Source organism: Schistocerca nitens, chromosome 2 (genome assembly GCF_023898315.1).
Source record: "Schistocerca nitens isolate TAMUIC-IGC-003100 chromosome 2, iqSchNite1.1, whole genome shotgun sequence".
Lineage (NCBI taxonomy): Eukaryota > Metazoa > Arthropoda > Insecta > Orthoptera > Acrididae > Schistocerca > Schistocerca nitens.
Window position 1 is genome coordinate 780,994,513 of NC_064615.1, and position 24,051 is coordinate 781,018,563.

Consider the following 24,051-nt stretch of genomic DNA (forward strand, 5'->3'; position numbering starts at 1 on the left):
CCGAATATAGATTTTTCCGATGTTTCTTTTAATCGCTTAACTCACATTGTGGCAGGACACGGTCAATCTCTCACGCAGTCCGACCTTCAGCTACAGCTCGAGTGACCTCGAGACGCGAATATAAATCTTGATATTGCTTTCCATTCTGTAGCGTTCACATATGCACATACTGTTGGTATCGCTTTAGAATATGAGAATTTCAACTGCAGCTTCTCTGTACATTTATTCAGCGATGAAATTCGTTGCCACCAATTCATCTGAATTGGATAGTAGTAGAGGGTTTTACAGCGGGCTTGAATACAGTAAGGATATTGAAATAGATTTACGATGTCTGTTTTTTGTCGATGTCCGAACGGTCACGAAATTAAAACCATAGTGAAAGTCGAATGAAGCCTTGCGCATATATGTTGCGCAATGTCTGTAGTATGTCCGTCGTTCGAGTCACGTCGCACTTGTCAATTCTGAACTCACAGTGAGCACATTAAAGATGCTTAGAAAATGGTGTCTCCCACCAAGTGTGAAATCCTCATGAGCGGCCCAGGGAAGTGTAATAGGACCGCTATTATTTTCTGCATTGCATGAAAAAAAAATTGGTACACGTGGAAGAACGACGTCGATGTTGATCCAACCTGGGGGACAGTAGGCGTACCGACAACGGTTTCAAAGACGTCCGCCAACAGACAGCGTAGTGACTTTGTTTACAGAGAGCAATCTGTGTCTACCCTTTAAAAGGGAATGCTCACAGCCAGAAGGCTCAGTGTGATGCAAACGCGTGAAGCAAGGAGGCAACCATGCCACAGAGACGCTTCCTACAGCCAACTGAGCGAGTTTGAAAGGAAACGAATTGGGGCTTTCTGAGTGGCAGGATGGTCCTTTAGAAGAATTGCCACACAATGTGGACGTGCTGCGTCAGTTGTACAACGATGCCGGTATCAGTGCTCACGTGAACGTTTTCACATCTGTAGGCCAGGTTCTGGATGTCCACGCAGCACAGACGCCCCCCAGGGTCGTCGTATTGTAAGGGCAGAAGTGGCAGATCGTACAGCTACCACAGCACAGGCAAGAGGGCTTGTGAGCCCAGACGTGTCAACACGAACTGTTGCGAGCCAGTTGTTAACAGTGGGACTACAGGCACGCACACCTCGACCCCGTCTTCCAGCCACGCTACAACATCGACGTATACGGCTCGACTGGTTCCATCAGAGGATCACTTAAGATGGAATGGTGTGCCGTGGTCTTCAACAATGAAAGCAGATTCTGCCTGCACGCAAGTGACTGTCGTTGGCGTCTTCGACGTAAACCTGGTGGGCACTGCCTCGTAGACTGCATTCGTCCAAGACACACTGGCCCACCCTAGGCCTTACAGCCTTTGCTATTTCTGGAGGGCATGCTAACCAGCGCCCAGTACGTGCAGAATGTTGTTAGACCCCTTCTTTTGCCGTTTTTGCAATAGGAAGTGATGTTCCAACAGGATAATGCTCGCCCACATACTATCCATGAAACTCAAAATTCTCTGCAAGACATGTAGCAACTTCTCTGGCCTGCACGATCTCCGAACTTGTCTCCAATCGAGGGCGTGGAACGAGAAGTGACTCGTGCGACTCGTCAACCAATAGTTCTTACGGAACTACGTGAACAGGTCGAGCAGGCGTGACATAACGTATGCCAGGACAGTAAGAGTGATTGGATGTACGATTGACTGGATGTCAGTGCCTACATCGGCGCCTGTAGAGGCTACACCACCTACTTATACGGGTATTTCAACATGGGTCGACACCTGGCACCTCAGAACCGCTTGTAAATGTAATCATTTCATGTACTCCATACGCACTGTTGCACTAATAAATCTTGAGTGAACTGGAAACCTAAAAGGGCGTCCTAATCTTTTTCCGTCAGTGTATAAACATAAATGACCTGGTGGACAGGTTGAGCAGCAATCTGCAGCTGTTTGCTGATGGTGCTGTGGTGTGTGGGGAAGTGTCATCGTTGAGTGACTGTAGGAGGATACAATAAGACTCAGCCAAAATTTCTAGTTGGTGTCATGAATCGCAGATAGCTCTAAATGTAGAAAAATGTAAGTTAATGCAGCCGAGTGGGAAATACAAATCCGTGATGTTTGGATACAGCATTAGTAATGTGCTGCTTGATGTGGTCACGTGGTTTCAATGTCTGGATGAAAGCTATATGAACTGAGACGAGGAAGTGAGGATAATGGTAGGGAAGGCGAATGGTCGACCTCAGTTTACTGGGAGAATTTTGGAAAAGTGTGGTTCATCTGTAAAAGAGATCGCATACAGGACGTCAGTGCGACCTATTCTTGAGTACTGCTCGAACGTTTGGGATCCGTACGAGGTCAAATTAAAAGGGAGACGAAGCAGTTCAGAGGTGGGCTGCGAGATTTGTTACCGATAGATTCGAACAATACGGGTGTTATGGAGATTTTTCGGTAGCTGAAATGGAAGTCCCTGGAGGGAACGCGACATTCTTTTCGAGTAAGACTACTGAGAAAATTTCGAGAACCAGCATTTTAAGCTGACTGCTGAATGATTCTTCTGCCGCCAACGTACATTTCGTATAAGGAGCACGAAAATAAGATACGAGAAATTAGGGCGGATACGGAGGCATACAGACTGTCGTTTTTCCCTCACTCTATTTGCGACTGGAACAGGAAAGGAAATGATAGTAGTGACATAGGGTACCCTCCACGAAGCACCGTACATTGGGTTTCGGAGTATGTCTGCAGATCTAGACGCAGAAGCGCGCGCTGTCATTCGATTTCTTCATGCCGAGGGGTGCAATGCAGCCGAAATTCATCGACCAATGACTAATGCGTACGGTGAAAATTTCATGTGTGACAGCAAAGTGCGACAATAGTGCATCAACTTCTAAGCAGGACGCACAGAGCTCATGACGCAGGCAGTCGGAGAAAGAAGCGAGTGTCAACCGATAAACATGTTCGGCGAATGGCTCAGCCGTCTCGAGAAAGCCGTCGGCTCACAATTTCAAGGGGAGCTCTCTATACCATTGTGAGTAAGATACTTCATTATTGGAAACTCCGTGCGAAATGAGTTCTCAAGATGCTGCCCGACAATCACAAAACACGGCTTAAGATTTCTCCAGAGCTACCATGATGAAGGAGAAGATTTTTTTGAACAAAATTATCACAGGGGACGAAACATGGGTCCGCTTCGAAAATGAAAAAACAAAATAGCAGTCCAAACAGTGAATGCATTGTCATTCCCTGGGGAAACCAAACAAGTGCAACCGCACATCCTCAATCAGAATATGTATTACTACTGTGTTCTGGGACTGAAAAGGAGTTTTGTTGGTGGAACTGATGTGTTACGACCACCAGTGCAGCCTCATACAACGTCACTACGTCAAGGGCAATTCAGAAAAGCGACGAGGAATGTTGTCATCAGTCATTGTCCTTCTTCGAGTCAATGCTCGGCCGCACACTGCTGCTGCAACAAAGAGGCTCCTGTAGCGTTTTCGATGGGAAGTGTTTGATCACTCTTTCATCCCTTTGCTCACATAAAACGCTGGCTAGGAGGCCAGCATTTTGACACAACGAGTCGCAGGCCAACGTAGAGATTTACCTGAAAGCACAGGCGGTTGTCTTCTGACACGCGGGTACTGGGAACTTGGTACCAAACTACTATAAATATCTAAATCGGAGGGGCGACTATAGAAGTATCTGGAAGGAGTAGCTAAATGTTCCAAATAAAACAATTTTAACTGTCACTATAGTTTAGTTTTTGCGACGAAAAGGTAGCCTTTGTAGGTTATGTGTTTTATGCAGAGATGAAGAGGCTTCCACAGGGTAGACCAGCATAAGAGCTGCGTTAAGATCACAACGGCAGACAGGTAATCACAAAATATCCCAGTTGGAAAAAAATGTAATGTCTGACAATAGAAATAGCATTTTCAAGTGTAGCTACAAGATTAAAACCGTGCGAAGGACCGGGGCTCGAACTCTGGACGTTGCCTTTTTCCGACAATGCTGTTACTGAGCGAGCTGTCCAGGCACGACTCACAGCTTTACTTCTCCTACCATCCAAACTTCACAGAAGTTCTCGAGCACACCTCGCGGGACTAACACTCTTGGACCACAGGATATTGCGGAGAAATGGCTTAGGCACTGCCTGGAGGATTGTTTCCAGAAGGAAATTTTCATTCTGCAGCAGGGTGTGCGCTGTGTTCAAACTTTCTGGCAGATTAAAACTGTGTGCCGAACCGGGACGCGTGAGAACTTTTCACGCTAAAGGCTTACAGTTTTAGTCTGTGAGGAAGTTTCTAATCAGCGTATATTCCGTTGCAAAGTGAGGGATCCTTGAATTTAAATAATTATTCAGTTACAAACACGGAAATGTCGAGTCAGCATATGAACTGTTGAACCATTTATAGTGAACCGATTTCTCAAATTAGAGGTGTTTTCATCATAACCAAATACTGAACAATACTGCTTGCAATTATAGAGGCAATTACAAAGCATCTCTCGTGCGAAACTTTGCTTGTCCTTTTCTCACATGATGTCCTACAAGCCATGGATGGAGGGCCACAAGCAGATTCCACATTCCTAGATTTCCTGAAAGCATTTGACACGGTACCCCACTGCAGACACCGAAGATACGAGTATATGGGACAGGTTCCCAGATATGTGAGTAGCTCTAAGACTTTTTATGTAATAGAATCCAGTACGTTGTATTCGACAGTGAGTGCTCATTAGAGACAGGGGTATCGTCAGGAGTGCCCCAGGGAAGTGTGATACGGAGAGCAGCAATTTATGGCTGTTTGCTGATGATGCTGCGGTGTACGGGGAGGTGTTGTCGTTGAGTGACTTTAGGAGGATACAAGACGACGTAGACAGAATTTCTAGTTGGTGTACTGAATGACAGCTTGCTCTAAGTGTAGAAAAATTTAAGTTCCGCGGATGAGTAGGAAAAACTATCCTGTAACGTTCGAATAGTGGTGTGCTTCTTGATTCAGTCACATCGATTAAATATCTAGGCATAAAGTCGCAAAACTATATAAAATGGAATGAGCACGTGAGGTTGGTAGTACAGAAGGCGAATACTCGATTTCCTTTTATTGAGAAAATTTTAGGAAAGTGTTGCCCATTCTTGAGTACTACTCGTGTGTTTGTGATCCCCACCAGGTCGAATAATAGGGCATCAAAGCAATTCAGAGTCGTGCTGCTAAATTTATTAACGATGGATTCGATCAACATGCGCAAGTACTACGGAGATAATTCGTGAACTTAAATGCGAATCCCTGGAAGGATGACGACACTCTTTTCTCGAGGCAGTATTGCGGCAATGTTGGGAACTGGAATTTGAGACCGACTGCAGTACGGTTCTGCTGTTGCCAACGTACATTTCGCGTAAAGAACACGAAGATATGAGAGAAATTACAGCTCCTACAGAGGCTCATAGACAGTCATTTTTTCCTCGCTCTATTTGCGAGTGGCACAGGAAAGGAAATTACTAGTAGAGGTACGTGGTACTCTTCGCCATACACCCTACGGTGGCTTGCGCAGTACATATATATAGATGCATATGTAGACCAAATTTATGAAATAGTGCTTCACCTATTGCTAAATGCGAAGATAACCTGTTACTGACTGTGAAGCGAAAGGCGATGACAGCCCAAAGTCATAGTTGGTAATTCTGGTGAATCACGTCGCTCTGCGCACGCACAGTGTTCCGTTCTCGCAACTTGAAGTCTCTTGCTTCAACACATGTTGTAAATGGTTTCAGTCGATATATTTAATTTGAATTCAAATTAAACAATGACACAGAGAAAGGAAGAGTCTAAATGTACAACTGAACGCAGGGTTATATTTGTCGTCAGACATAGTGTGTTCAAGTGTCAGATGCACATATGTTAAATATACTCGAACTGTTAAAAATGACTCTTTTACTGTCTACCTTTGGCTCGTTTTTTACGTCCGTACACGTATGGTTTGCGTCGTTGCTCTTGTATGGATTGCACTGTAAAAACAACTTATAGTTGTAATTTAGTTAGATCACGACAGCGAGCTACATTAAGGAGGTTTCTTACAAGCGAAACTGTACATTTAGATATTAACGCTAGTCGGCGCATAATAGGACTTGCAAAACTGTTAATGGTGAAGGTACTAAAGTACTTGAGCGTGATCACAGCCTTCCCTTTGTAGAGCTCCAGGTTGCGCAAAACTGGCCTAAAGTAAGTATTATTTTATTTTTTTCGTCCGTCTCAAAACTCTGCATAGCGCTTCTATCAGCCTTTCTCAATGATACCCAACCAATTTTTGCCTTATCTGCTATCACTTCTGCTGGAGAGCGACAACACTGAATCAACGTTCAACGTGTATTCCCCCTCATTACGAGAACACCTGTGTTGACGCCTAGCTTTCATCTGATAATTTTTCACGGCTTAGATCGGTATTTTATCGCTAGTCGCTGTTCTTACTCAGGTTCATCATTAGTCTTTGTCACACAGCTGCGTACTGCATTGCACGCCTCCAGAATCTGAACGTAGAGTAAATTCTGTGCTAAGGTTACACCTTGCTTACGTACGGGTGTGCGTGCCAGTTATGTCTGGAAAGAGGGATTAGTGGTTTGGGTTGGAATTTGGGGAGGGGGGGTCGATCTTTCCCTAAATATCTGTAGTGGATACATATTCTAAGACTTAAACTGATTTATTAAGGCTATATTTTGAAAATATAACGTTCTTAGTTTACACAAAGCTAAAGGAAATAACATTTTCGGATGAAATCGCAATTTTCCTACAATTCTTATGCTTGTGCCATCGTTTTGATATCAAAAATATTGCACCGTATTCTTATCATGTTGTGAGGCTGAACATAATATACCGTCTTTATGTATTTGTATATAACTGATTCAACTCAAGTTCCGATTATCGCCAGCATAATGGATTTGCCGAACGAATCGCGGTAAACAATAACATAAAAAAAATTCTCTCTGACGGTAATTGTCTTTAATACCGTATGAATTATTGCCATTCTTTCTTTCCTTGAATTTTCAGACTCGCTCTTTTTTACGTTGATGTAGAAGAAGGAAGACGTCTCAGAAAGATTAACTTTTTCCTAAACTAGGAATATTTCATATCTGACTAGTAAAAGGAGTTGACAATCGTTTATGCAAAAATTGTAAATAAATTACTTTAGCTTTTTAATCTTGTAAATTTTCGAATCAGTCATTTAATGTAAACTGCTTTTATCTTGCATCGTCCCCAACTTTTAATTTCGCAGTGCAAATTAATTTCTTCGAAAAAATAAGACGTTGCTTTAAAATCTTTGTAAGAAGTCTCGTTTCGAATCAACAACTGAGCAATATCAGTACAATATACGAGGGGTAATCATAAGATTTTAATTATCATCTAGAAAAAATAAAGTACCGAATTTATTTTTTCTTCGTACGCATGTACTTGTCTGCAGTACTAGTACACATTGAAGCCCCTGCTTCACAGTATCGTAGCACGCTGCTACAGAAGCCTAATAAAATGGCCCAGCCCATTGACAAAACTTGAATATCGTGCGAGAGTTCGTTTTCTGCACTTAAAGAGGAACAACGCTGCAAGAATCCATCCTGAGTCGCTGGAAATGTACAGCAAAACGCACGATGATATGACACGGTTGTTCGGTGGAGCAGTCGCATCTATGAGGGGCATTCAAATGAAAGCCGAACACCCGCCACAACGGGCCCATGGAATGGCCCCATTCAAAAGTAATCACCATACATACTAAGACATTTATTCCATTGGGAGACGAGACGATCAATTCCTGTTTCGCAGAACGCGATTGGCACCTGACGGATCCACAGCCCCAGCCACTCTTGCACCTCCTCATCCGACTGAAACCAATCTTCATTTATCTGCAGATTCGTCGAAAGGCTTTTTTTCGTCTCTTCACGTTCATGCAGTTACATCATCACTATATGACAGCACCAGAGCTGATTCGTACTAGTCCCTCTTCTACTGATAGCCGCATCTCTTATAATCTTTTCGAAAGTTTCATTAAACAGAAGGCAGGATAGTGAATCTCCCTGTCTTAATTTCCTATGGTCACACCAGTTGATAACATATTATTTACGTTAATTTTACTCCGGGTGTTTTCCATAGTGGTTTTCACTAAGGTGATCAGTTTATTAGGAATCTTTGCTATATGCAGCTCCCTTCTGTCAGTATTGTCATAGGCTGATCTGAAGCCTGTAAAGAGTTCAGGCGTATCAGTCCAAATTTCTTTACATTTTTCTAGTATTTGTCGCATCGTGAAGATCTATTAACAGTAGATCTTCTGTGGCGAAATCCAGGTTGATAGTCACCAACAGCATTTTTAACTTATGGTACATGCCTACGAAAGAAGATTTTGGATAATATTTTATATGAAGTAGGTAACAGACGAATTCTCCTACAGTTAGAGCACATCATGATATCGCCGTTCTTGTATTTGGGCATGTGATGCCTGTAATATATTCCGTTCACCAGGGATACCTCCATTTACCCAAGTCTTAATTACGAGTACAAGCTTGTGAAAATGTTTGATATATTCCTTTCCTGCATTCCATCCTTCTCCCCCACCCCATTTCTGCATGTATTACATTCATTACTTGGGCATAATTATTCCCCAACTTCTTGATGGCAGCATCCACTTTTTCAGCAGCCGGTGCTGGTTCCTCTGCTTCTGAATTTCTTGTGTTTACAGAGAGCAAGATTCCTTTCTTCTCAGCTAAACACTCTGTCAGCAATTCATCGAGTTTTGAGCCCATCTTTCGCACGTTGTTTCATCACTACTCAAAACTGAGTATCTGTACTTCTGCACAAATTCATCCAAGGCTGGAAATCCTTCCAGCCATTATTCAATTTCTGACGCTCACTCCATTCATCCGTTTCAGCTGTTCTATTTCTTCACGTTCTTTTCTTCCATACTCTCTCTTATTCTTTTTGTGCAGCCTCTTTTATTCTCCTTTGCTGCTCTATAATATTCGAAATATCTTCTGGTATAGTTTACCTATTTCAATCTTCTATAGGCCTCATTTTTAATTGCTGTTACTTGTGTACACACTTCATAAAACCACCCGTTGTATATGGCTCGATCTTCTTACAGCTTTGTAAGCAGATTTTGTACGTATGTCTTTTAGGTTGCTCCGCATTGAATTTCGTCGAGTGCGTCAGGTTTTCCTTGATTCGATTAGAAAATCTTTGCGCGGTTTCTGGCTCTTGGAGCTTATCAACGTGGAATTTTTTTGCGTGAGATCTACACACTTTTCTTGCATTAGATATTCGGCTTCTGGTTGTTGCTGTTGCAAAATAACGATCAACATTAGTACTCCCAAAGCTTTTACCATAAATTTGCTTGGACAAATGTCTTGCATCTATTAGGAGATGGTCGATTTACTTAAAAGTTTTACCAGCTGGAGATTTCCACGACATTTTATGCGTATGTTTGTGATTGAAAGTTTAGGTAACCACTGCTACATTTCTCAACGAAGCGAAGTGTGCAAGTCGATTCCCATTATCATCTGAGTCATCATACAAACTGCATTCTGCAGTACAATACTCGTATTCATCTTCTTCGTTTATTTTAGTATTCATATCTCTAAAAAATACTTTACGGTCTCCTCTTGGACACTCACTGAATACGTCATCTATCTCTTCATAAAAAGCGTCCATCTGTTCATCACTCTCTCTTCAGTTTGGGCATGAGCACATATAAGACTATGGTTGAGGAACTTCCCTCTAGATATGAGTCTGCGTAATATGTGTGATTTCACCTGGAAGTCCACAATAATATGTTTTGTCCTCTTATTCACAATAAAACCAGTACCAAATACGTATCTTTCTTTTGGCAATGTGGAACATCATGTGCTACTTTTCCATCACGCCTTCACCTAACCCTATCTCTAGAATAGCGGTATACTCAGTCGATGCTCATCCAACTGATCAAGTAATTTCGCCAAAGCTCCAGCTTGATAGAAAGAATATTCCATGATCCCAATCTCAAGTCCTTTAGACGTCTGCCAGTACTTCGGAAACAAGTTAGAACCGCTATTTCTTCATTAGGTTTCGTAACAATTTGATTTTTGCAGGTTGGGTTGTCAGCCCAACGCGAATCGCAGCGATCTTTGAGTTACGACGTTTTCTGTTGGGGCTGACTCCTTTAAATGGTGGTTCCCCATTTCAGAGCGTCGGGAATTCGTTTTTTCGCCTTTGTGTGACTAACCGGCATTAGAAGGAGCTATAAAGTGCAAAAACAGTAGAGGAAGTCTAAAGTTAGAGTATATCCGACAAATAACTGAGGACGTAGGAAGCAAATGCTATTCTGAGATGAAGATGTTGATATAAGAGAGGAATTCGTGGCAGATCGCATCGAACCAGTCTGAAGGCTGAAGATAAAAAAGCTAGCCGTCTACACAAACTGTACCCGTTGCCCAAGGGCCGTAGCGTAGGCGTGCATACATCAGAATTTGTAGGAATTAACAGAATTTTCTGTGATTTATTAGTACATTTCCACCAGCAGGAAATTAAACTATATTGGATTAATTTTCTAAGACTCTGCTAGTAGTTTCAAGTACGATATGATTAGTCGTAATTCATGATAGCTCTACTTTTAACTAATTCGAGGACGTGCTGAAAACTAATGTCTATGAACTTTTTACTTGAAAGTTATTAAAGCTTTTTGTACAAAACAAACTTTGTTAACTTTCTACTACTTTATTCTTGATGTCTACACATTTATTTCTCAACACAGTCATCCTGGCGATGAACACATTTCTCCAACGAGAGACCATTTTGTTGATACCGTCACTGTAGAATGTTTGACTTTGCTGGCAAAGCCACAACCTCACTTCTGCTTGCGCCGCTTCACCACTATCAAAACGAAGTCCTGGAAGGTGTTCTTTAAATTCTGTAAACAGATGAAAATCGGATGGGGCCAAGTTGGGACTGTGTGGAGGATGATCGATGACAGTGAAGCCAAGACGTCGGACTGTTGCAGACGTCGCTGCGCTCGTGTGCGGTCTGGCACTGTCATATTGGACGAAAGGGTGCTCCATGGGTGGACGAACTCTTCGAATCGATTACAGTACGCTGCTTCTCACGCACCGAAACAGTTACGTTATACACAGCCGCGTTACACGCTATACTTCTGAACCTTCTAGTGACAGAGGGTTGTAAAGATGCAGACGTGAAGAATAAAGATATAGAATGTTAATAACGTTTGTTTTATTTACAAAGCTTTACGAGTTTTCACATAAAAACTTCGGAGGCAGTAGTTTTCAGCCCGCCATCATAGAATTAACAAAAATATTCCGGTCATAAATGCTGTCCCTCCGCACTCCTACGGCGCACTAGCAAGCGCATGTAGTACGCTGAGCGCACAAAGTCATAAATTTGCGATTCGCATCTGCAGCTCAGCGCGAGCGCTTCCACAAGGCAAAATTATTGGCTTCGCATCTGCTCTCGTGGAAGTAAAGCTTACGCTGCCTTTTATCGTCCCTGCTATATCGTAAATATCAGACCATCTGTACAACACAACGAACTAAAATAGATTCTAGTACGCTATTATTAACTGACCTTATATTCCGAAGCAAATCTAAGCAGAGCGGGAGCTGGGATCTCGCGTTTATCACCCAAGGCGATAATAATGTTGACATTGAGCTATTTTCGTCGCTTTCTAAAAGAGGCGGTTGGTTGTGGGCGTTTCATGGAACTTATGGCGTGTAGACGTGTGTTTTTGTTTACGGGTAACTAAGTGGGTCATAACGTGAGAACAGTCTGCCCTTTGCCGAGCTGATTTCCAAAAGATTGCAGACTCCGACAGATAGCAAGAATGTACCCTTCTTTCTTTTAAAAGTTATTTCACTCCCTGTTTTCCCTCATCACTTTTGGTTTTTTTTTATGTATTCTACGTCGAGTCATATCAAGGGCTATCTCACGTATCCTGATATGTAGAGGGGAAATTTAAGCACACATACCATTTACTGACGGACGCATCGAAGAATGTGGCGCAGTGCTTACGTATATATGCTCTTCTTTTACACAAAAAGTAAAACTATATACACTATGTGATCAAAAGTATCCGGACACCCCCAAAAACATATATTTTTCATATTAGATGCAATGTGTTGCCACCTACTGCCAGGTACTCCATATCAGCGATCTCAGTGGTCATTAGACATCGTGAGAGAGCAGAATGGGGCGCTCCGCGGAACTCATGGACTACGAACGTGGTCAGGTGATTGGGTGTCGCTTGTGTCATACGTCTGTACGCGAGTTTTCCTCACTCCTAAACATCCCTAGGTCCATTGTTTCCGATGTGACAGTGAAGTAGAAACGTGAAGGGACACTTACAGCACAGAAGCGTACAAGCCGACCTCGTCTGTGGACTGACAGAGACCGCCAGCAGTTGAAGAGGGTCGTAATTTGTAATAGACAGACATCTATCCAGACCATCACACAAGTACTATGACAGTTTGGCGGGAGTTGAGAAAACTTGGATTTCATGATCAGGTAGCTGCTCGTAAGCCACACATAACGCCGGTAAATGCCAAACGATGCCTTGCTTGGCGTAAGGAGCGTAAAAATTGGACTTTTGAACAGTGGAAAAATGGTGTGGAGTGACGAATCACGGTACACAATGTGGCGATCCGATGGCAGGTGTGGGTATCGTGAATGCCCGGTGAACGTCATCTGCCAGCGTGAGGCAGTGGTGTTATGATGCGGTCGTGTTTTTCATGGAGTGGGCTTACGCCCCTTATTGTTTTGCGTGGCACTCTCACAGCACAGGCCTACACTGATGTTCTAAGCACCTTCTTGCTTCCCACTGTTGAAGGGCAATTCGGAGATCGCGATTGCATCTTTCAGCACGATCGAGCACCTGTTCATAATGCACGGTCTGTGGCGGAGTGGTTACACGACAATAACATCCCTGTAATGGACTGGTCTGCACAGAGTCCTTACCTGAATCCTATAAAAGACCCTTGGGATGTTTTGGAACGCCGACTTCGTTCCAGGCCTCACCGACCGACATCGATACCTCTCCTCAGTGCAGCACTCCGTCAAAAATGCGCTGCCATTCCCCAAGAAACCTTCCAGCACCTGACTGAACGTATGCTTGCGAGAGTGGAAGCTGCCTTCAGGCTAAGGGTGGGCCTACACCATATTGAATTCCAGCATTACCGACGGAGGGCGCCACGAACTTGTAAGTCATTTTCAGCCAGGTGTCCAGATACTTTTGATCACATAGTGTAGATGGTGTTCCAGCATTACTCTGGAACTGCACGTACTTGTCATTTTGCGGTTGTGCGAATGACACGTAGAACAGGTTAGAACAGGTTGGAGCCATCAATGTGTTTCATTGTATTAAGAAACTACTCATTGGGTGTGAAATACAAATGTTGACTCGTTATTATCAGCACTCCATTTTGACAATATGGTAGATGAATATTCATGGAGCTATGGCCCAACAGGTATGTTGCATTAGAATATTGATGGAGCTATGGCCCACTAGGTATGTTGCATTATTAACCTGAGAAATGCATATTTCCAAATTTTTTTATTCATATTCAGTGTTCACCGATCCTTTATAAGCAAGGGCCAATGACTTGCCGCAGTGGCCACACCGGCTCCCGTCAAATCATCGAAGTTTTTGTCCGGCTTGGGTAGCACTTGGATGGGTGACCTTCCGCGTCTGCCGAGCGCTGCTGGGCAAGCGGGGCGCGCTCAGCCCATGTGGGGCCAGTTGAGGAGCTACTTGACAGAGCTAGCGGCTCCGTTCGCGAAAACTGACAATGGCCGGGAGAGCGGTATGCTGACCACGTGCCCCTCCACATCCGCATCCAATGACGCCTATCAGCAGAGAGTGACACGACGGTTGGTCGGTGCTGTTGGGCCTTTCGAAGCCAGTTCGGACGGTCTGCGAGGGTCACTCCAAAAGAAATGCACACTATTTTTTTTTTAAATCCATCTTTTATTCTACATGTTTGAAAGTTTTACAGTGTGTAGATACATCCTTTAGGAACAATATTTTCATTTCTCCACATAATTTCCACCCCTCTCAACTGCCTTACGTCATCTTGGAACCAGCGCCTTATACCCGCACAGTAAAATTCTGGCCAACCTGTTGGAGCCACTGTTTGGCAGCGTGCACAAGGGAGTCATCATCTTCAAACCTTGTTCCACGAAGAGAGTCTTTCAGTTTCCCAAAGAGATGATAGTCACATGGAGCCAGGTCAGGACTGTAAGGCGGGTGTTTCAGTGTTGTCCATCCGAGTTTTGTGATCGCTTCCATGGTTTTTGGACTGACATGTGGCCGTGCATTGTCATGCAACAGCAAAACATCCTGCTTTTGCCGATGTGATCGAACACGAGTCAGTCGAGCTTGAAGTTTCTTCAGTGTCATCACATATGCATCAGAATTAATGGTGGTTCCACTTCGCATGATGTCCACAAGCAAGAGTCCTTCGGAATCGAAAAACACCGTAGCCATAACTTTTCCAGCAGAAGGTGCGGTTTTGAATTTTTTTTTCTTGGGTGAATTTGCATGATGCCACTCCATTGATTGCCTCTTCGTCTCTGATGAAAAATGATGGAGCCACGTTTCATCACCTGTCACAATTCTTCCAAGAAGTTCATCTCCACCATTCTCGTACTGGTCCAAAAGTTCGCTGCATACGTTTTTCTTGTTTCTTTGTGAGCCACTGTCAACATCCTGGGAACCCACCTGGCACAAACCTTTTATAAGGCCAACACTTTCAGTATTCCACAAACACTTCCTTCCCCTATCCCAACGTAGCGTGACAATTCGTTCACTGTGATGCGTCTGTCAGCAGTCACCAATTCGTTAACTCTCTGTACATTGTCTGGAGTGTGTGCAGTGCGAGGCCTGCCGTCGCAGGACAGTCCTCAATATTGCCGTGCCCGCTTTCATCGCGTAACCTGCTTGCCCACCGACTAACTGTACTGCGATCGCCAGCAGCATCTCCATACACCTTTTTCAACCTCTTGTGGATGTTTCCCCTGTCTCGTTTTCACAGCACAGGAATTCTATGACAGCACGTTGCTTATGACGGACGTCAAGTGTAGCAGCCATCTTGAAGACATGCTGTAACGGCGCCAGGTTGAACTAAATTTGAAAACAAGTGGGAAGGATGTATCTACACACTGTGAAACTTTCACACACGTAGAATGAAAATAGTGTGCATTTCTTTTGGAGTGACCCTCGTATTTAAGTAAACTCATTCTTTTGCCATGTGTATAATATGATTCAGAAGAAGTGACTATATATGTACTCTTTGAAGCCGCAAAGATAATAACGCAACTTTGATCTGTGTATTTTGCGATTCCTAATCTGTTCCATGTCTGTGTCAAATAACGGTCCTAGATACTGGTATACTATGAGCAAGTAGCTGCACGGCCGCAATTCAACACATTATTACATGAATGGAATATAAAAGAATTGTGTTCTAGGACATTACCTTGAAGACTGACCGATTTTATCAGTCTAGTATGCTATCATTGTGCCATGGGATAAGTCATGACGGGATTTCCAACACTTAATGTCTATATGTTTACGCAGTGGGGAGCCTTTATTTCTTTCATCAGGCATTTCCCATCCCCGTGGCTAGTCATCACTTTTACCACCCGATCTCGGAAGTACCAGATCAGTTCAACTACAGTATTATGGCTGTCTAAAGGCGTCATTGTTTCATATTTATTACTTAAGTTTTAATTTCATTGATAGAATCTTCGTCACCAGCCAAAGTTAAACTGGCTGAACACGTTTATTATTGAAGACCATGAATTAGCACCACAGAGTAACTCAAAAGATGTTAATCGTAAGAAGGGCTGTCATTGTTATTTATTTCCACAGTTGTCAATCCGAACCTTCATTTTTTATAGAGGAAGCAATATGAAGTAATAACGTATGTTGGCATTTTTAAGTTTTGTTTACAGCAAGGTCATCTAAGACGGAGTAGTAGCTTATATGGGCAACGATGGGACTGGAGATCCGTCGTTGCCTTAACGAAGGAACCGCCACAGCATTCGTTTAAAGCGAGATAGGGAAACCAAGGACGCCGTTTGAGGCTGTTGGGAGGGAGGAACATCAGCGTTTAATTTACCTTTCCTGATAGGGTCATTCAAGGCAGAGAATAAGCTCCCGAGAGGTAAATGATGGGAACAGAAATCGGATGCGACTTTTCAAATGATTCATCCCGGCATTCACGTTGATTAAAACCACGGAAAACTCAAATCTGGATGGCTAAACGGAGATTTAAACTTCAGTATGCTGTACATTGTTCCAACTCCCTCGACCAGATGCTTGGACAAAAAATAGCATAAACAGTTATTTTCCACCTCGGCATATCAGGGGTCCAATAGTCGGATCTGGTGATAACGGTCTGATATGAGAGCAATATGAAGTTAAAGATAACATGAATATTTGTGTTGTAATAACCAATTTAGAGACCTCGAGCATATAAGAAAACTACAGAGGCAGTTGCGAGGATGGTCAACAAGACGGAACAAGTTCAAATATACGTTTAGATGGAACTTCTTCCAAGCTTCAAATAATTGGCTCAAATGGCTCTGAGCACTATGGGACTTAACAGCCGTGGTCATCAGTTCCCTAGAACTTAGAACTACTTAAACCTAACTAACCTAAGGACATCACACACATCCACGCCCGAGGCAGGGTTCGAACCTGCGACCGTAGAAGTCGCGCGGTTCCGGACTGCGCGCCTAGAACCGCGAGACCACCGCGGCCGGCTTCAAATAATTGGAAGTATATATACAAGAACAATACAGTGAAACAGCAGATACCCAAAGAGTCATTAAAAGTTTTACAATTCTACGGCAAAGTGAGAAACATACGGTGATATAACAAAATACCCAACAAAGGAAAATTAGCCTTATTCCATATTTCTTTTGCTTCCTTTTGACCTATAGACTGGAAGCATGTCGCCTTCTAGACAAGGACAACAGCGAGGAAATCCATCAGAGGATTAAACTAGGTAAGATTAAAAATAAAAACACACTGGAATGAAGATGATGTGAAATTGGCCATTATTAATGTTACGCGAAAGCGTAGACTGTAGTGGTTTGGTCACTTGATGAAAAAACAAAAAAAACAAATGGAAAACAGTTGGAAAATACTTCGGCACAGAAGTACCAGGGAAAGGACCAAGGGGAAGAGCACTGACGACGTGGTTGCAGACAGTGAAACCGAAGTTGGGGAACAGTAGCTGAAACTGGGCAGGTGAGACAGAGAGAAATATGTACAGTGACAGCCAGTGGTAAGCGCTTATGCATCACATCTGTGATGCTAGAGGTGGGAAGTCTGGTGATGATGATGTTGATATATTCCTCCAGAAATCTATCTGAATACAACAAGGTTGCTACGGGGCTCATGTGAGTCTACATCTACATCTACATCTATATGGATATTCCGCAAGTCACATTCAAGTGCGTGGCAGAGGGTTCATCGAACCACCTTCACAATTCTCTGTTATTCCAATCTCGTATAGCGCGCGGAAAGAATGAACACCTATATATTTCCGTACGAGCTCTGATTTCCTTTATTTTATCGTGGTGATCGTTTCTCCCTATGTAGGTCAGTGTCAATAAAAATTTTTCGCATTCGGAGGAGAAAGTTGGTAACTGGAATTTCGTGAGAAGATTCCGTAGCAACGGAAAACGCCTTTCTTTTAATGATGTCCAGCCCAAATCCTGTATCATTTCTATGACACTCTCTCCCATAATTCGCGCTAATACAAAACGTGCTGCCCTTCTTTGAACTTTTTCGATGTACTCCATCAGTCCTATCTGGTGAGGATCCCATGCGTAGTGTAGGCAGTCTCCTTAGTAGATATGTTACATTTTCTAAGTGTCCTGCTAATAAAACGCAGTCTTTGTTTAGCCTTCCCCACAACATTTTATATGTGTTCCTTCTAATTTAAGTTGTTCGTAATTGTGATACCCAGATATTTAGTTCAATTTGCGGTTTTTAGATTAGACTGATTTATAGTGTAACCGAAGTTTAACGGATTCCTTTTAGCACTCATGTGGATGACACACTTTTCGTTATATAGGGCCAACTGCCGATTTTCGCACCATTCAGATATCTTTTCTAAATCGTTTTGCAATTTGTTTTGATCTTCAGATGACTTTATTAGTCGATCAACGACAGCGCAAACAACCTAAGACGGCTGCTCAGATTGTCCTCCAAATCGTTTATATAGATAAGGAACAGCAAAGGGGAACTACCTTGGGAAGCGCCAGAAATAACTTCTGTTTTGGTCGACGACTTGCCGTCAATTACTACGAATTGCGGCCTCTCTGACGGGAAATCACAAATCTAGTCACATAACTGAGACGATATTCCACAAGCAAGCAATTTCAATACAAGCCGCCTGTGTGGTACAGTGTCAAATGCCTTCCGGAAATCCAGAAATACGGAACCGATCTGAAATCCCTTGTCAATAGCATCAACATTTCATGTGGATAAATGTGTTTCACAGGAACGTTGTTTTCTAAACCCATGTTGCCTGTGTGTCAATAGACAGTTTTCTTCGAGGTAATTCATGTTTGAACACAATATATGTTTCAAAATCCTGCTGTATATCGACGTTAACGATATGGGCCTGTAATTTAGTGGATTACTCCTACTGCCGTTCTTGAATATTGGTGTGACCTATGCAACTTTCCAGACTTTGGGTACGGATCATTTCTCAAATGGTTCAAATGGCTCTGAGCACTATGGGACTTAACATCTATGGTCATCAGCCCCCTAGAACTTAGAACTACTTAAACCTAACTAACCTAAGGACGTCACACAACATCCAGTCATCACGAGGCAGAGAAAATCCCTGACCCCGCCGGGAATCGAACCCGGGACCCCGTGCTCGGGAAGCGAGAACGCTACCGCGAGACCACTGATCATTTGTCGAGCGAACGGTTGTTAATGATTGTTAAGTATGGAGCTAATGCATCAGCATACTCCGAAACGTCCTAATTGGTACACAGTCTGGACCAGATGACTTGCTTTTATTAAGAGATTTAAGTTGCTTCACTACTCCGACTTCGCGACGTCAGTGGTAGAAGGAAGGCGGCTATTTGAACACGCCTCGAGGCTGGTGACCCTAGGAGGAACTGTTTGACAAATCAAGGAGTGCCGGGAGTTGATCTGGGTTGACAGTTTAATTTTTTGCTCAGCGACAGCGGTGTGTGACTACGGTGCGGAGCGAAATCGCGTGCAACACGCGTCGCCGGCACCACGCAGACGTTGCACGCGTCCTCTCACAACTTCGCGACGGCGCAGTTTCTGCTTATGACTCTTAAAACTAGGGAAGCAACGTAACAAAGTCGGTTTTATTGGAACCGATGTCGAGGCCCGAGACTGCGCAGCAGTTTTGTCGAACGCGACGCCGGAGCCGGGAGTGGTGTTGACGTAATTATCGTTTCTGAATAATAGCAGCAGTGTGTAAAATTGTCAGTTCATTTATTACGTAAAAAATTAGTTTATCTTAAAATAATTATATAGTAAGTGGTTACAGGAAATAATGGAAATCAGCGCATTGAAAATAAAAGGAAATGGTTTCACCTTAACTGCTTATTTGACGTAACAAATTGCATTACGCGTTGAAAGTCGAGACCCTCCATGAAATTAAAAGGAAGATCTTGAAGTACAATCGCTTCAGAAATGAACATCTCAATTTCGTTTGCTCAAGGGTTGGGCGTATCCTATTTTTGATTTTTCGTCAAATAGATCTTTTCATACTCACCTGTTTCTCAGTTTTTTGAAGCGCAGCTGAAGTGGCGAGTGGGTAAGTAAACCTTCTTTTATGTTCAAGATTGTCGAGTACTTCATATTCAGCAGCTGGGAAGATTTTAAATATCACCTAAAGAAGTAATGAAATGCGCTTTTTTTGGATGGCTTTCCTCGCCTGTTTACACTTCGCAGTACTTGAGTCGACTTCACTGAAGTAATTCGAAACCACATTTCTCTTATGCTTCATTAGGACTACTTTTCAGGTTCCGGGGCGGGCTATTAAACGCATACTACCTTACAATCGAAGTAACTAAAAAGCACATGAAAAAGTTTTCAGGTCTCTAGCTGTCTCCCAAAAGATTCTTGTGCGGTGCTTCTAGTTTGCACATCCCGAATACTCTTCCCTTTTACTGAAAGTTCTTGGGAACTTGGAATACGTAGTGCTCACCAAAGTGAAAACATGCATGAGGCGATTCGTGGCATTCGTTTTCAGTGCGTGGGTACAAGAGGGGAAGGGGGAGGGAGTCACGGAGGTCATAAACCTCACATTCCCCCAAACAACAGTTAAATGAAAGTATTTGCATTTTACATAAGCCAATCTTCACATATTTTCTCCCACTTGCGAAGATTGATGAGGTAACATGACACATTTTCCCTCGAAAAGACGAGGAATTCATGAAGATAAAAAGCAGGACGTTGATTAACACAAGACAGATAAATGGCTCCGAGCACTATGGGACTTAACATCTAAGGTCATCAGTCCCCTAGAACTCAGAACTACTTAAACCTAACTAACCTAAGGACATCACACACATCCATGCCCGAGGCAGGATTTGAACCAGCGACCGTAGCGGTCGCGCGGATCCAGACTGAAGCGCCTACAACCGCTCTTAACACAAGACAGAAAGGAGAAAACTCTCAACTATGGAAAAAATAAAAAAGTGTGACTTTTCCAAATATACGAAGAAACAGCCACAAAGCATGCCAAAAACAGCACTCCCCACCATGCACAAACCCACACAGACCTAGTCTGCAGGCGCGTGCTCACAGTAGTAGTGCTAAGTGAAATGCTGATAATGAGGAGGGCACACTTTGATTTTACGCCATCACATTGTCAAAGTTTTCAGTCTGTTATTATTATTCTTTTTAAATGAGATGCATTACACATGAATTTCAATTTTTTGCATAAATGCTTTTCTCTGTACTGCATTGATCTAAACAAATTATTATTGTATTTAAACGTAATGTACTGGATGGTAACAAGGAGTTTGAAAAGCTTGAAAGGGTATTGCAGGGTAGGCTGCGCTGAAAAATAATTGTTAAGAAGAGGAACTGGATACGCAGCGCCGTCGCTCTCTCAGATTCAAGAGGCCCGCCAGACACAATTAGTGTATGTTTTCTCATAGACCCAGAGGGTTAAATTTTGGGGGTACTCCTTTTTCTTATATATGTGAATGACTTTCCACTTAACATTCAACAAGCAAAACTGGGACTTTTTGCAGACGACACTAGTGTTATAACAAATCTCATTAGAGAGAAAGCAAGAGAAGAGTTAGTATATGATATTTTCGAAACGATTTTTGAGTGATTCTCTGCAATGGACTCCCCTAAATATTGAAAAGACGCACTACCTTCAGTCCTCTACAACAACCTGAGTCATACCAACAACTGATATAACACATGAGCAGGAGTTAGTAAGTAGGATACACTGCTCCAAGTTTTTGGGTGTAGATATTGATGAAAACTTGAACTGGAAGGAACGATTAAGTTCAGCTGTTTTTGCTCTACGTATAATTGCTAATCACGGAAACAAACGTCCTCCTGACGTATTTTGCAATTTCCACTCAGTAATGTCGTACGGCGTAATTATCTGGGGTAACTAACTCATCACTCAGAAAGAAAGTATTGGTCGCGTAAAAGCGAGCAGTAGGAATAATATGTGGTCTTCACTTACGGACTTCATATAGGAACCTCTTCAAGAACCTAGGCATTTTAACTGTGCCGTCACAACAAATATTTTCGTTAATGAAATTTGTCGTACATAATCCATCACAATTTGAGAATTGTGATGCAAATACCTACAACACTAGAGGAAAAAAGGATCTTTATTACCCATTGTTAAGGCTGTTAGTGACTGAGAGACGAGTTCAATATGTAGCAATAAAAATTTTGATCATTTGTGCAATAACATAAAAATGTCTAACAGGTAGCGAAGCAAGGTGTATATCTCATTGAAAATAATTTCTCCTGGCCAACTCCTTCTATTCTATCGACGAATTGCTTCTTTAAAACTTATAGACAGTAAAAAAAGTTGTTTTTAAGTATAGTTATATGAGTAAGAATAAAATGATAATGTGTTCATTAATGTTAAAACTAATCATGTACACTTATCCTGTAAACTGACTCCTTTCACATCATTTCGGTAAAAGAATCGTTTAAATGATGTATGGGACCGGTCACTAACACGTTTGGCGACACCGCCTCTGACGGGCCGCTTGAATATACACGAGCAGCGACTTCGTTGGTTATCGTCATTACTAATTAACTCGGAAATGGCACAACGTTTCGAATGTTTTTATTTCTGTTATTTATTTGTTATTATTTATTTCTCAGCACAACCTACCCTGCAACACCCTTGCAAGCTTTTCAGACTCTTTTTGACCATCCTGTATGTTTTATTGTTACATTATTAAAGTCATAGACATCTGTTTCATGTTAAAAGTGAGGATGATAGCAGGTTTTGTTGGGGGGGGGGGGAGGGAGGCGTGGGGGAGGATGAAAGGTGGCTACACTGAGTCACAGCGCCAGAGATTGCACCAAAGATTATTAGATTATTATTCCGCCGCCTCCACTGGTGCAGTAGTAGTTCAGAAGCTGCCGTGAGCAGTAGTTGTTGAGAGGCTGTCGAGTGCAGTTGTTCTGTTGGGCGAGAGAGTAGATGCTGTTCGGTTGGTGTAATGTATAGATGGAAGATGTTGCAATGATCAGAGTGTATTTTTCGTCAAAATATATTGAGGTAAAAAAAAATATTTCACATTTCTTTAATGACAATGCCTCTTGGTCACAGGTTCAGTCAACAAAGCATCTGGCTCGTGTTCATGTATTAGACTTGTAATTCTGGCTTCTATGTGCAATTATAGTTTTTCTGGTTTTTCAATTAGTTCAATGTAAATGGTGTTTAAAATATCTTGTCGTATTGAGGAAGAACCGTGCCAGATACATGTACGTTGAGTCACACTACCACACACAGAACAGTTTCACTTGTGCTTTATTGTTACGTAGCTTTTATAGTTGCAGGGGACTTAATTAATTGATTGTGTTAATGGAAATTTCTTGTCATTCTTTATTTTTATTTTATGCAGTCAGATTGCGTCCTAATACTACTCAGGGCCAACCGGTTACGAGACTTCGCAACCGGTCACACAGCTACTAAAATTATTGCATTTTAATTAAGCCCCCATGCAAGGATTAGATTCAGTAACAAACTGTGATCCAACCCAGAATCAAATCCTGGATCTGTGGCTGTTCTTAGCGGGCCAAAGCAGCACTGTAGACACAGACTTCTCTCGGCCGCCTGCGCTGCGCGGCTGTGTGTTGTTATTTTACGTTTTGACTGAAAGTTTTGAGTTCAAACGCTGAACCTTACACTTTCGATTTAAGAACTATCGGTTCCGGGAGCGGATTATGAGGTGCAATTTCAGTCGGGTGTTCAGACCTTTCGTAGTCGGAGCCAAAGCCTTAGTACACCCCAGTTACAACTACTCGCAGTTGGTGGGAGAAGAACCACCCGAGTCAAATCCACGTTCTGTTTGCGGCACCCCGTATTACGCTGGACTTTCGCTGTTACGCACGGCGGCGGCCTGCGGCGCGATGTATTATGAACGCCGTGGGGTTGCGCGGCGCGGCGGGCGTCGATATTGCGGCGCTGGGCACGCAGACACGTCTGGCCCCGGCGCCCTGCGTGGGCGTCGCGCGCGCCCCCGGCCGGGCCTGCGCCGGCGAGGTCGTCATCGATCAGCTGACGTCACAACTCCGCCGCCGCCTCCGTCACCGTCGCCGGCTACGTAAACATTTGCCGATACGGCCGGCCGTAGTGCGTCCGCAGGAGTCGCTGCGAGTACCCGCGAGCCACGGCTCCGAGCACACCCTCGCGGCCGCCTTGCGTCACGACAGCGTCTGCGGAGAGCGCGGTATGCGCGGCCATGGGTAAGCCACAGCTGCGGACGCGGCGCCGACGTCGGGGTCGTGTGTCGCTGCTGCCTGCCTGACGAGTGACGATT

General features: G+C 43.2%; 1 protein-coding gene across 5 annotated transcripts in view; it reads left to right on the forward strand.

Annotated features, from left to right (window-relative positions):
- Window positions 1-24,051, forward strand: part of LOC126237031 (protein PALS2) — a 398,888-nt gene that overhangs the window by 78,534 nt on the left and 296,303 nt on the right. The window contains exon 1 of one of the 5 annotated variants that reach the window (XM_049946790.1): window positions 23,856-23,977. The exons of the other annotated variants lie outside the window; for them this stretch is intronic. Within the exon in view, the coding sequence (XP_049802747.1) occupies window positions 23,974-23,977 (4 nt within the window). The 5' untranslated portion in view covers window positions 23,856-23,973. Of the gene's footprint in view, window positions 1-23,855; window positions 23,978-24,051 lie in introns of those variants that run through there. 5 annotated transcript variants of the gene reach the window in all.